The sequence below is a fragment of the Aquarana catesbeiana genome, linkage group LG09 (genome assembly GCF_042186555.1).
Source record: "Aquarana catesbeiana isolate 2022-GZ linkage group LG09, ASM4218655v1, whole genome shotgun sequence".
NCBI lineage: Eukaryota > Metazoa > Chordata > Amphibia > Anura > Ranidae > Aquarana > Aquarana catesbeiana.
Window position 1 is genome coordinate 126,172,532 of NC_133332.1, and position 14,456 is coordinate 126,186,987.

The 14,456-nt window shown below is 40.6% G+C and overlaps 1 protein-coding gene and 1 long non-coding RNA gene across 5 annotated transcripts in view; one reads left to right on the forward strand and one right to left on the reverse strand.

Annotated features, from left to right (window-relative positions):
* The window catches only part of LOC141108053 (uncharacterized), a 41,892-nt gene that overhangs the window by 15,655 nt on the left and 11,781 nt on the right, over positions 1-14,456 (forward strand). The window lies entirely within an intron of this gene.
* Positions 1-14,456, reverse strand: part of ATP11C (ATPase phospholipid transporting 11C (ATP11C blood group)) — a 273,446-nt gene that overhangs the window by 10,881 nt on the left and 248,109 nt on the right. The window contains exon 29 of one of the 4 annotated variants that reach the window (XM_073599254.1): positions 3,772-3,873. The exons of 2 other annotated variants lie outside the window; for them this stretch is intronic. In XM_073599254.1, coding sequence (XP_073455355.1) covers positions 3,775-3,873 — 99 coding nt within the window. In that variant the 3' untranslated portion in view covers positions 3,772-3,774. Of the gene's footprint in view, positions 1-3,771; positions 3,874-8,877; positions 8,969-14,456 lie in introns of all 4 variants that reach the window. One more of the 4 variants, XM_073599255.1, reaches the window with a different exon arrangement.

Below are 14,456 nucleotides of genomic sequence, written 5' to 3' on the forward strand. Positions count from 1 at the left end.
AAGAGGGGTAAACCATCCTAAACTGAAGAGGTTCGTGTTTCAGAAAAAGAGCTCCAACTGCTGCCTAGCTGAGAAACCTGATTTAAGATCCTTTGGTTCTTTAGCCATAGGCAACTGTGCTCACCCCTGGCCCGACACTTGCAGTGGCTGCTAAAAAGGGCTAAGAAACAAAATGGTGCTGTTTGACCTAGCAGCTGTGATGGGGAAAACTGATGACTGCAACAAAAGCCCTCCCCTCCCCTCACAGCCATAAGACAGGGAGCCAGCACAAGATACCACCCACAGAAACACAGGAGAGCTGCAAACAGCTCAATCTTTGTCAATCCTAGTTAGGCTACCCCATAGGGTCTTTGGAGACTGGGCTCTGCTGAAGCAGACCACGACCCTGGATCCGTATAGCACCCAATCAACTAATTCTCCTTATGCAACTGTGTGCCAATGTGAACGCTGAATGCAGGATCCAGTACCAGCAGCAGCTTAAAGCCTTCTATGGGGTCTGAGTACAGCACCCTCTAGCAATATCAAAATTCGTAGGGAACGATCTGGCTGACTTCTGCTGCTATAGAGCACTAAGGCTCAGCAAGCCAAAAACAGTAGTAGATCAGATTTCTGTGTCTCTTAGTAGATACTCTCTCAGCAGCAAGAGAAATCACCAGCCTACGCAAAAAAAACTGAAGCTGCTGGTAAGGTTTATGCAGGGCTAGGTCAAACTGGGATTTGCAACTAATACCTAGTTTTACATTTTTTTTGGCTCTGATCCCTCTCTGAGAATGGTTTGAGGATTGTGCATCAAAGGAATGGGCACAAAAAGATGTGCCTACTACTGGCACAAGTATTTTTTTGGTGAACTAAACTTGTACACACATCTACTTGATTGCTCATTTTAAATCAATCACATTTTAGGGGCCATAATAGGGAATATATATATATATATATATATATATATATATATATATATAATATAGTATTGTGAGGCTTATGATGTTAAACTGTGATGTAGGTCAGGTCATTCATTGGAGATGTACCATAGTTCTCCTTTATACAAAAAATTATGGCTGTATTATATTCTGAAAATTTAAAAATGACACAAACATTTCTAACAAGATATGTTTGGACATACTTGCGTCCAAAAACTAAGCAATGGGACTCTTTGTACCTTAGTGTTGGAGTTCTTTATTCTCAAATGCCTGCATGCAGCAGTCTGGGTATTGTAATTTTAGTGTGATAAGCCATCCACCCATGAAACATTTTGAATATCAAGGATATTTTTGAACTGTGGTCTTCATGCACATACCTGAAAAGCCCTATATGCGGGCATTTCTAATGTTTAAAATGATTTCTCCATAAACTGACCAAAAATTGCATTCTTGAACTCAAGTACAATAGATATAATCTGAAAGCTAGCAAACTGCTATTAGGATACACTGCAAAAAGCACATACAGCTAATGTCCCACTAAAGAACATACTTCACCTACTAGTAAGAAATAGGGAGTTATTCTTCTTTACTTCATTTACCTAGAAAGAAGAATTATAGCAATCTATATAGTCAATGAAAGCTTGGGGGGGGGGGTGTATTTTTCTTTTAATTCAACACTCACTAATCCTGTCTCTTGCTAAAAATCAATGATGTCTTCAGGATGCTGGTAGATGAAGTTTGTTTTAATAATGTTTACATAATTGGTATTCATTTAAGACTATAGTGAATACTTTGCGCAGAAAACAGTCAATAAGTATCATGCATCAATTTTTTTTTTTTTTTTTTTTACTGAATTTAGGCAGTTTATTTTTTAATTTGGTGGGGAGATGCTGGAAATACTAAATTAACTGATTTAAAATGTGTCCCTCAAAGTATTTTGAATGGTGCTCACCATATTACTTTAGTGATTATCTAATAATAAATCTGATATAAAATTGATAGCATAAGTTTTTTTGGCTTGTCTGAACAACATTTACACTTGATAAAGAGATACGTATAATAAATATACCAACATAAATGGGTACTTTTGGGTGTAGTTGGTGAACAGCGGAGGGGTACAGACAATTTATTCTATTTTTTTTATAGAGTAGGGAAGGGTTAAAACCCCCTGACAGGCTATGTTTTGCTGTCTTTGTAGCACTGTTGATGTTTTCCTTCACTTTCTTAAAGATTAATGGAAAGTTAGAAAAATGATAGGTCTGATTTTTTTTTAAGACAGCTGACAAGTAGAGCGGTGTGACTTTAGGCAGGGCTATACTAACAGGTTTCACCCAGAAGGGTTTTAATCATAGAGAGGCAGTATTTTTGCTGAAGGTTAGTTTAAAACTCCACTTTCTGATTGGAAATGATTTACTCCCAGCTACAACTGTAGTCTATATAAATTATTTTGTGTTGTTTGGACTCCACAGCAGAAGCATGGAGTCTGAGATAGTCTTTCCTACAGGTCTAAAGGTTTATGAAACATAACACTGCCTTCTATCTAGTGCATGAAAAAACGAATAAAGCACATTTATGACTGTGCTTGGTGTTTTCCCAAACTTCCTTTACCATAATACTAATATTTTGTAGAATTAAAAAAAAAAAAAAAAAAAAACGTGCAAAAAGGTAACAAAAAAAGGTTTCAGAATTACATTTTGATGATGGAATAGCCATCAAACAATTCTCATACAGCTAGAGTATGCATATTTCAAATCAAATTTGTAATTATGTTTGTCATAATGCCTCACTGTATACAGCTCTGAATAATTTTCATCTACTGCAAAATGTCTTACCTAGAGATCTTATCGGTAGCAGAACCTCATATTTCAGGCTGATAATGCTAAGCCACTGCCTTGAAATTAGCAACATGTGCCTGCTGTGTACCATCCTTTAGTTGACTATTGGGCTGGCTATTAGCTAGGGCAGATAGAAAACCCAATGGCCCACTGAAGGAGTGACTAAGGCAGGCTGCAAACACTAATGAGGCAATGACTCAACTTTGTTATCCTGCAACAGGACATACTGTTGCTGGCAGAATCATTTGATAAGACACTTTGAAACTGAATAAAACAATTTTTGCTTAAAGAAACCCCATCACCAGATCAAACATATCTTCCCATAAGATTAAATATGCATTTAATGTATTGCATGTTTATTTGCCTGTTAAAATTTTCATTGCGTAGACTTCCAAAAGCCTTACACTTTTGCTGGGCATCCCCATTTTGGATATGATCTCAGCAGCCCCAGAGCTGTAATTTAACTGACATTTCACTTTTGCTTCTCTTCCGGCAACAACATTAAAGTTTATGAAGGAAGGTTAAGGGAGAAGAAAAAGAGCTGGACCAGCACAGACAACTAGACGCTCCCAGAAGGCGAGGTCTATGATTTGGCAGGAAGGAGGGGCTGTGCTAGGGAACAGACTCTCCAGGAAGTCAAATTGTCTAGCAAGTTTAAAGGCACAATGCAATGCAAATAAAACTATTTTTGTAAAGAAAAAACACTGCAAGTAAGCATATAAAATACTGCATTTTTTTTTTTAACTGGCAACAGGCCTCACTCTACAGAAACATACTTTAAATTAGGTTTATGTACACTTTAATGGATCTTCTCTTTTCCCTAGATAAAGCCACAGAAGTAGCATTCTGCAGTGCAATGTGTGGTATCAATGTCAATTATGTAAACACGGATACTAGAACAGCTTATCAAGGTAGAGAATGCTTAGTCATTTGGCAGTTTTAACCCACTCCTAAAAATCAAGCAACAGCAGATTAGTTTTGATTGGCTTAATGATATAATTTGGATTATAACTTGGTACCTCTTACAATACATTAGACTCCTCTGAGAATGTTCTTAAAAGGAGAGGCCTGACAGTCGAACGGGTAGACTCTGAACCACCTGTTCTGGTGCTCATTCTCTTCTAAAACAGTGATACAAACAAACACAAATGTGATAGTGAAGATGTTGAATTTTAACCCCTTCTTCGTTCTCCTGTTGTAGCTTATATTTAAAAGGAAACCTGTCTTGAGAAGTATATGGGCTAACCTCCTTCTGAAAATATAAATTTCCTAGCTTCACGGTGGTCTGACTTTATTAGGTGCACACTTTTTTTCCCTGTTGATGATTAAGGAAGTAATGAAGCAAAAAATTAGCCCAACAGCCATGCAATAAGCATTTTCAGAAAGAGGTCAGCAATGAAAAAGTTACATCTTCCATAATAGCCTTTCTTCAACCATTTTTTGAGGCACGGCTCCACCTAAAACACAGTAGTGCCTGAATATCAGCTTTAATTCAGGAGAATCTGACATCTTAACATCAGTTGAGATGCTCCTAATCAAACAACAAATGACACTCTGAATCATCACTCATTGTAATTATAAAGGCAAGCACATAGGGAAAATTTTATAATATATATATATATATATATATATATATATATATATATATATATATATATATATATATATATATATATCCTGTAGAAGAATTGTGCACTATCTCTTTTGGTTTACCCGTTCTTGGAGTAAGCCACAGGGTACTTCATATATTCATATGAAGACTAGGGTTATGCTGCCACCTTTAGGTGGCAGCATAACCTGGCCTAAAAAAGCAGGAATTCCCCATCCAGATATAACCTGTCCCACCTCAGCAAAGCCTCAAGAAGCAATTGGAACAGGCGAAAATGTGAGGGATCTTTGTGTCCTATGATGTACTTAAGGAAACTATTTTACAGATAACCCAAAATCCTAAATTTCTTATTCATACACCACAGGGTACTTCATATTCATGACTATTTGGGATGTTCCAAAGCAATAAACATGAATGGTCAGCAACAAGGCCAACACACCCAAACAGAATGGGGAACTGTTTACAAAGCTGCCTGCAAGACCTTTTTCTTACAACTAGCATCCTCGGAGGCATGGACATCAACCTAGTATAACTTTGTGAGGCTGCCATCTGGTTTTCACTTCTCATTGAACAGAACCTTGATGTTGAATAGCCCAGGAAGCACTAACACTCCTGGTAGAACGACAGGCAGCCTGACTCCTGCAAGGGACCTCAGAAAAAAAAAAAAAAACAGGACCTCAGACTGTTGAAACAAAGCTTCAGTTAAATATTAACAGCTCTAACAACATCCAAATAGTGAAGTAGCTTCTCCTTACGATTAGACAGCAACACAATGTCCTGATTCAGGTGGAACTAAAATACCACCTAAGGTAAAAAAAAAGGAAGACATGGGCTTCAACATTACCCCTATCCTGATGAAGAACCAGGAAAGGTTCCTTGCAGGAAAGCACAGCCAATTTTGATACCCTGCAAAACAAAACCTTGCGCTTAAGGTGTGACAAGGGATTCTCTTAGAGGTTTAAATAGAGAAGACTGAAAATCAGACAAGACCAATTTAGGGTGCCATGGTGACAAAGAGGGTTGCATGGTAGAACAATCTATATGACACCCTGTTCAAAGGCTCTTAAGGAAAGAAGCAAACTAGGTCTTTGAAACAGGCCCCATTACATACTGTTGGGAATAATACTTAAAGGGCTCACACCAGGTGAATAAATACCTTTCATGTATAATGGTATATCTTCCTCAATGTCTGCTTTCTTGCTTTAGGAAAGGTAGGGATTACAAAGTCAAAACATCCTTGTCCCTCAGTACTTTGGCTTCAACAGCCATGCCTTCAAAGCCAACGACTATAAAGCAAGGAAGATCAGATGCACTGGAAGATCCAAGGACTCCTGACATTTGTCCCATAGCGACAGGATATTTAGTTGAAGAGCTCTGGAATGAAGCTTGACATAGGAGAGTGCATCGAAGACAGATATCTTTCTTATCTACTGTCATGCAGGCCTGAATTGAAGGAGTTTACAAAGACCTCACAGACTCTACCTGGGATTAAACAAACAGACATTTCTCCTGCACAAGCAGTATTTTTGCCTATGTGACTAAGCCTAAATACTCAAGGCATTGTGACTGAACTAAGGCCAACTTCAGAAATTGCACCACCCAACCAAACCTATCCAGGCTCTGTACCATGTGCTGATCATTTGTTGTCAGCGTCTAAACTGATTTGCTTCCTGAGAAACAGGTCGTCTAGGACCTGAGCCAACACCTTGCTAAACGGTGGGGCAATGCTCTACTGCGAATTGCAGTAGGGCAAATAATTATGGATATGTAGGCAGGCATCCATGATATCAACTAACGCCAGAAATTTTTGTATCTTCGGGAACTCGTTGAGACCCTTAAGGTTCAGAATAGGCCAGACATCTCAGTTGACTCCAGCACAAGTCAGTAGCCTTTCAAGCGATGCAAATTAAATCTGTCCTTTTTGCGACTCTGAAGAAACTCCAGTGTTTTAACATCTGGACACCCCACTGCAGACTCAACTATCTGTGACTTCCTGAGTCCAGACAGCTGTGAAGGCCAACAGACATCCCCCAACCCACTGGAGTGAGGGCACAAGTTCACTGTGAAGGGGACTTGCCTTTGGATCCGAAGGACTATTCTTTTTTAAAGGAACTGAAACTTCTGCATGAAAGCATCTGTATACTCTCAAAGGGCAGCAGCAGCCTCTTGGTTTGTTTTTTTGAGAATTTACGCTGACCAACACTTGAGTCATAGGATCCTTCTCATGTGGACAGACATGGTGCCTACCCAGAAAAGCTACCTTGGAGTCTTCAAAGACATCTACTTATAAACTCAATATCTATGAAGTCTCGCAGGAATTGCAGATGCCAAGGATCTTTTGAAGGAGCATATGCGTTGCCCAAAAGTTTAGGGCTTGGCAAGCTCCCCCCGCAGGCTGCAGAACTACTTCTACCAGGGAGAAGGATGCCTTAAAGAGGGCCTCTAATCCATGGTGTCTTTTGACACTAAGACGGTCAGGGTCTTGTTCACTGAGAAAATGGCCAGGTCAACAGCTGGATAAACAAATGTTTCCTCCTCCAGTGGGTACTGCTCAGCGAAATGCTTTATGCCGCGTACACACGACCGGGTTTTCCGTCGGAATAAACTCTGAAGGTTTCTCCGACGGAATTCCATTCAAGCGGTCTTGCCTACACACAGTCAAAAAAGTCCGACCATCCAGAACGCAGTGACGTACAACACTTACGATGGGTCTAGAAAAAGAAAGTTCAATAGTCAGTAGCCAATAGCTTCCGTCTGGTACTTCAAAACATGCGTCGTTTTTGGGCCGTCGGAACAGCATACAGACGGTTTTCCCGATGGGAATTGGTTCCGTCGGAAATATTTAGAACATGTTCCATTTCTAGGTCTGTCAGAATTTTCGAGAAAAAAAAAAAAAGTCTGATGAGGCCTACACACGATCGGAATAGGCGATGAAAAGCTTCCATCTGACTTTTTCTGTCAGACATTCCGCTCGTATGTACGTGGCTTTAGAGTTGAAAACATCTCCTTTAAGTGAGCCCAATCAGCATACATCACTTTCTTCAGGTGATGGTACACTTGAAAGGATTTGGGATGTTTTTGCAGCTGCTAGGGCCCAAACCCAGTGACTTCTGGAAAAGAGGATTCTGGCAGTGGTATCTCAGTTTGCAACAGGAAGCCCAGTGTAGTTTATGTCTGGGACAGCCTCAGACCCGGAGTATCCTCCTGGGAAGACTCATCTACAAAAGATTGCTGATCCTGGACAGCTTCTACTTCTTCCCCATCTTAAGAATGATCCTCCTGCAAGGGGAAGAGGGGAAGGAGTGCACCCAATGTTTGCATCCCAAACCAGTGGGAACCTGAGAGCTTATATGCAAGCCAGAAATGGCTGCTGAAAATCCTTCCCTTGATACAAAGAAACCAGAGGATGGTGCCCCCTGAGAGAGTTTGAATCCCTGCTCTTAATTGGTATTTCAAGATACCATGACCCTTAGGGGAGCTTTTTGAAAGCGAACTATGAAGAGGGATGTGCCCCTTTTGAACACAGCCACCATAGTGTATTACTTTGACTGTAAAAAGCAACCTCTAAGCAAGCAACAGTTCTAATGCACAAGGAATAATGCCACAAGTTCCAACACAGAGGTACTGCACTAATAACTCTAATGTACCAGTCCACACTGCAGGGCCAGCAGTCCCAGTCTATATCCTTCCCAGCGGGAGTGCCCCACTTGACCGCTTCACCAGATGGATCACCACCCTGGACCTATTATGGAGCACCCTGCTGGAGAGGTCATCTGATACATTGTACTCTGGAGATCGCTGCCCGCAGGATCCAGTGGCAACATTAGAGGTCATCCCCGTTCTTGAATGTGGGGTCCAGGCACAGTCCCTTCTTGGCCTTTTGGCTGTAGGCAACCAATCAGGAGAAGACCCTTCTCTACTCCTGTAGGAGTGTTCAGAAAAGGCCAGAAACTAAGGGCCCATGAAGAAAGATCTTCAGAGAGACATATGTTGGCACATCCATCACCTAAAGCCACTAGCTAAAAACCAAAGCTTAGTAGGGATTTCCCAGAAGATAACAGCTTAACCCAAGTAGTCATGAATATGAAATACCCAGTGTCTGTGATGTAGAATTAAAAAAATATTACAACAAAAACAATGCGAGTGCACTAAGCCCTAGATACTGGTCAACCTCTTGATGTGTCCTTCAGTCCCAAATATTATCATGCCACCTGTTATGTGATTCAACCCTGAATGTTGACCTGTTTTCTGCTGTATACTTCAGCATGACCATAGAGTAATTTATTTGTCTCAATGAGCAGAGCAGCATTACACCTTTTGGTGCAATTGGTTGGGACAGCACTGTAACATATGTGGTGGTTTCCTTTGGTTCAAAACAATATTTCAGCTTCCTCATTTCCAAATTATAAAAAAATATATAATACATCATTACAAATACAACTCAATATGTAAACAAAACCTTAATACACATGTAATGAATAGGGAAATCAAAGCTAGTAAAGTAAAGGATGGTCACCTTAATCACTCCAAGGGAAACTGTGATTGCTTGATGTTTGAGAAAGCATGAAAATAGTAGATGTTCCTGAAGAAGGCAAGTGTTTTGTTACCTGCTCCATGGCAGCACAGGAATACAAGGAAGGAAGTAGGATCATTAAGGGAAGACAAGATAGAGGATTAGAGAAACAGAAGGAACAAATAAGGGAACAGATCACAGAGCAATTCTTTTTGTGCCCATACCAGGAACCAAATAATTGTTCATTGTGATTTGAGTGATGGTCTCGTTGCATATGAAGTAAAAACAAATGCAACAGAACATGGCTGACCACTGAAATTCTGACGGAGCATGTTCAAAGAGCAAATATAAGAGGGTAACACATACTGTACATTAAAAGATAAGTTGACCTTTTTTATTTTCTAAATTCCAGCTCCCCTATGCACCAATATAGCATTCATGTAATTTTTTGGCAAAAATATCAATGCTTTCCATAAAATCTACAGTCACTCCACCCATGTTTCCAAATGTACCTATTGCTTCTGTCTTACTTCCTTACAGACTGTAGGTTATGACACAGGAAGGAGTTGACCAGCTGATATCATTAGCAGATACCCTTGCATCATCCACCCTCCCACTCCCAGTGGCTACACGTTTTATTAAATGAGATACAATCAGTGATCACCCTTCTCACTAAATACACAATATACATTGACAAGTACATCTCTGCATAGTGGGAACTCACTCTTTTTTTTTTAGCGAAGGGAGTGGGGAGGAGTTTTTGAGCATCTTCACTCATCAGACATAGGGCAGCCCACCCACCTGAATGGGCTGCCCTACACACAGCAATCGCCCCAAAGAAGCTTCAGAACTTTTTTTTTTTTTTTTTTTTTTTTTATTAGAGCAGAGCTTGGTGAGTTAATTTTACTGCGATTTTTGGTACAATGCATTTCTGAAATACACGGAAATGCACAGATGTGAATGGAGCCGCATTGTTCTTGTGTTATCGCACCAATTTCACTTTCAGGCCCCATTCACATCTAGCATAATGGGAGCGCACATTTTGTGTCTTGTTTTTCCTGTGACACTCATAGGGCAGCTTGTTGATTTAAATGTGATGCACTATATGTGGCTTATAGGACATGTTGGCATTTTGTGGGTTGTGTGTTTTTTCCTGTGCGTTCTGCAGCATTTGCCACTTGTTTTTTTTCAAATGTGTGTTTGCTTCTGTGTTGGGTGTGCCATTACAAATTAATGGCACTGAAAGCGCAACTAGTAATTTTAGGTGTATAAAGGTGGCCACACACTATGCAATCTGATTGTACAATCTCCTTTAGATCTGCCATTAATTATGTAGTGCCAGGGCCTGCCTGATTGGATATAAAGTGATTGGCTAGATAGGCATTTCCTCCTACTATATACATTTGATAAATCTAAAGGAGATTGTATAGTGTATGCCACCTTTATACACCTAAAATTACTAGTTGTGATTTCAGTGCCATTAATTGGTAACGGCATACCAAACACAGCAGCAAACACTCATTTTGCCATGTGAAAACAAAACCAGTGGCAAATGCTGCAAAACGTACAGGAAAAAACACGCAACCCACAAAACGCCAACATGTCCCATAAGCCACATATAGCACAGCCCATTGAAATCAACAAGCTGCCCTATGCGTGTCACAGGAAAAACATGCCACAAACCGTTCACTCCCACTATGCTAGATGTGAATGGGTCCTGAAAGTGAAATTGGTGCGATAACACAAGAACAATGAGGCTCCATTCACATCTGTGCGTTTCCTTGCATTTCAGAATTGCAGTGCACCAAAAACTGCAGTAAAAAATGCACCAAGTTCCGCTCTAAAAAAAAGTTCTGAAGCTTCTTTGGGGCAATTGCTGTGTCTAGGGCGGCCCATTAGCTAAAAAAACAAAAGAAAAAAAAAAAACAAAACATGTGGGAATGCGAGTTCCCGCTATGCAGAGATGTGAATGGGGCTTGACTCCCTTCTATGTACTTGTATAAAGATGGCCATACACTATGCAATCTGATTGTGTATTGAGTGAGAAGGGTGATCACCGATTGCATTTCATTTAAAAAACGTGTAGCTGGGACTGGGTGGGTGGATGATGCAGGGTGTGTGCTAATGAGGTCAGCTGGTCAACTCCTTCCTGTGTCATTACCTATAGTCTGCGAGGATGTAAGACAGAAGCAATAGATACCTTACTGTCCTCCATCTAGGATTCCAAACGTAAGTGTCTGTAAATTTTATGGAAAGCTTTGACCTTAGCCTTTAAGCTCAACTGGATATTTATTTTTATTTATTAAATAGGAGCCTTTAGTAATTGGTATCTTAATCTAGCCATATTTTAGGAAATTTCCATATGACACCGACTCATACACATGGTTAACCTTCACACACACACAAAAAAAATATATAAAAAATAAATCAGCATGTTGGGGGGAAATGTGCAGCAAGCTTTTGTCCTCAGTCAGAGAACAAACTGGTGAATAGCTCAGTATGTTTTCAATATGGCGGATACCGGTCTGCTAAATTATTCTGTTGCATTTGATAGCACTGAACACAGACTGCTACAGCACAGTCGCAGGCTTCTATAAATCATTTTGACTGGGTTATATGCAGCTACCTTCAGGTGAACGGACACTGGCAAAAAAAAGGCTACAGGGATCCACCAATATAGTCCCTCCCACCCCAGCCTCAGTTTTGTAAAAAAGTAATCAGGAGATACAAAGAGAAGAGGGAAGGCTCCTGTTCAGTACTTCAGGAAACAGATTTTTATTGGTTATAAAAATCCTATTTTTCAGATAGTACTGTACAGGACACAGGCTTCTTGAAATCATTAGGATGGAGATGTCCAAAAGCAGTCCAACAGAGGGAGGGGCCAAAACAGCAAACCATACCAACAAGGTTCACATAAACAGGTCATGAAATGCTCAAAATATTCAGAGCATCTTGTAGCACCTTGCGCTCGAAACTGGCACCAGAGAAGGCTTGAACATCCACCTGGTAGAATTTAAACATGAATGAAAGCCCAGGTGGAAGCTTTGCAGATCTGAGAAACAGATGCTTAATGTTGAAAAGACCAAGATTTACTAACCAATCTGGTAGAATGTGCTTTAAGGGCAGAAAACTATAGGCTCTAATGATAACTTGTCTGATCCACCTAGCAATAGTGGAGTGAAAGGTACAAAGAGGGAATCTACTTTCCAAAAGAAAAAAAAAGCCATAGCTGGAAGGTAAACTCTCACAGAGCGCCCAACATATCCAGACAGTGTAAACAGAACTTCCCTAGAATGCTTTGGAGCCAGATATAAAAAAGAAAGGACAATACCCCAATTAAGGTGGACAGCAGAGACCACCTTTTGGGGGGGGGTTGGGAATAAAGCCTTTTTACTTGTGCAAGAGTAGCGAAGGCTCTGTACAGGATAATGCTGCTAACTCAGAAGCCCTCCTTGCTGAGGTGACAGTTACCAAAAAGCCCACCTTAAATCTGCAAATATGTATCCTTGATCTGTATGGCGTAATGTATTGAGCGGACTCATTCTCACAATTTTTTCTGTCCTTTTTTGTGTTTAGGTTTAGTATACTGTAAAACTTTTGTACCTTTTGTGTTAGTAAAATAATAATAAAAATAAAATTTACCTTTTTTTTTTTTTTTAATTACAAAAGGCCCACCTTTCAGGTAAAGTCAGGCCAGGCAATATTCCTAACAGCTTCAAAGGGTGGCATCTGAAGAGCCAAAAGAACAAGATTGTGATCCCCTAGGGCATGCCAGGGAGCTAACATAAGCTTTACCTAGAGAATGAGAGGCTAAAGGTCTCTAAAACAGAACGGCTAAGGCAGAGATTTGTTCCTTAATGGTACTCAAGGCCAGACGTTGGACCAAAACAGACTGGATAAAGGACAGAATACATCCATTTTAGGATGAATAGTAGACTTAGAGAAATCTACTTCCTAGCCTTCAAGAGTATTTGGGGGGGCAGAACCTGTCTGAAAAGGTCCCTGGGACAGTGGCTTAAAACAGCCAAAAGCCAGTGACCAAAAAACAGGATGGCACACTAGCCCTTAACACAGGAGGTCTGGACAATATGAAGAACCCATGGAGCATCTGCCAGGAGTTTAAATATGTCTAAATACCACATTCTCCTGGGCCAATTTAGTGCAATAAGGAGTACTGGAATGCCATCTGTCTTTAACCTGCAACGTAGGTGAGGGAGAATCTGGAGAAGTAGAACAGGTCAAAACTGATCCCACAACATTATCGGAGTGTCCACTGCAAAAGATTGCAAGCACTTGTAGGCTGCTGTAACCCAGCTATTGCAAGAGTAAACTGAGATGGAACCAGGAGATGGTTCAGAATCTTGAAAGCAAAACAGGAGTCACAGGAGCAGTAACCTCTATGAGAAAGTTTACATTTTTTATCCTGGTTCCTACTGCTCTACCAGAAGGGTGGATAGCGGTTCCAAAACACTCAAAGAGGAAAGCTGGACTGAATGTTTTAAAGGGCTTACGCCCTGTACTCATCGCATTAGCAGGATTTATGTGGTATTTTTCCCCATCCTGGCTTTGCTCTTTACGATAGGGGGGGGTTCACCCACAGGGGTATTCCAGGACTGGGCTCTGCACCCAGTAGACCAAGGCCCTGGAACTGTAAAGCACCCTGTGGCTAACCTCACAAGTTACACTAAATGCCAAGGGGAATGCCCACAGCAGGCCAGCCCTTTGTCATCCAACAGGTGAGGTTTGAGTAAGGTCCGTTAAGGGTTTACTGAGGCGACAACTGATTCAAAAGCTCCACAAAGACTTGTAGTGGTTACGGTGCAGCCAATTTATAAAAGAATCATTGTAAAACATAATCAGCCGGAGAGAGAAGGTAGGTTTCTCTCCATAGAGAGAAGAGGTCCATCACCCAAGGACACTAGCAAAAAAAGAGGCTATCTGGGAGTGGGAAAGATTATAGAGGAGGATGTCCTTGTAGTCTTTTTTTGTCAGTGTCCAATCACTTCATTATGATTGGATTATATGTAAAGAATAATAATTTCAAGAAGCCAGCAGGGCCATATTTAAGCCTAGACCAAATAGATTGTGGCCTGGGCCGCTACACCTGCTGTGTAACAATGACTGAAATCCTCCTTCCACAAGTAAAATCACTTTTTTTTGAGCAGTATTAGCAGATTGGTACTACTAATACTGTCCAAAATTTCTCTTAAAAAGGTTTGCCCAACCTCAGTGTCAAAACTGTGAATTGTAAACAAAGCATACAGTGTCAGCAGAACTGGGGTGTGGTTATAAGCAGGCTACAACTACCCAGTGACTCACATATAGATGCCTTCTGTCTGCTTGGAAGCTGCCAGAATGCTGGATGAGAAGGTCTGTATACCTCATGAAAAGCATTTTATAAACAATATTTTGTTAACTTTAATTCATGGAACCGTTGTACACTTTATTCTGTCTTATGTATTGTGTATATATGTTGGCACCTTGGCGGTTGGAGCGGCAGCAGCTTGTACATGGCCCTAATCCAGAATCTGTAATGAACCCTCCAACATGCCCACATTTACAGGATATAATAAAATGGATAC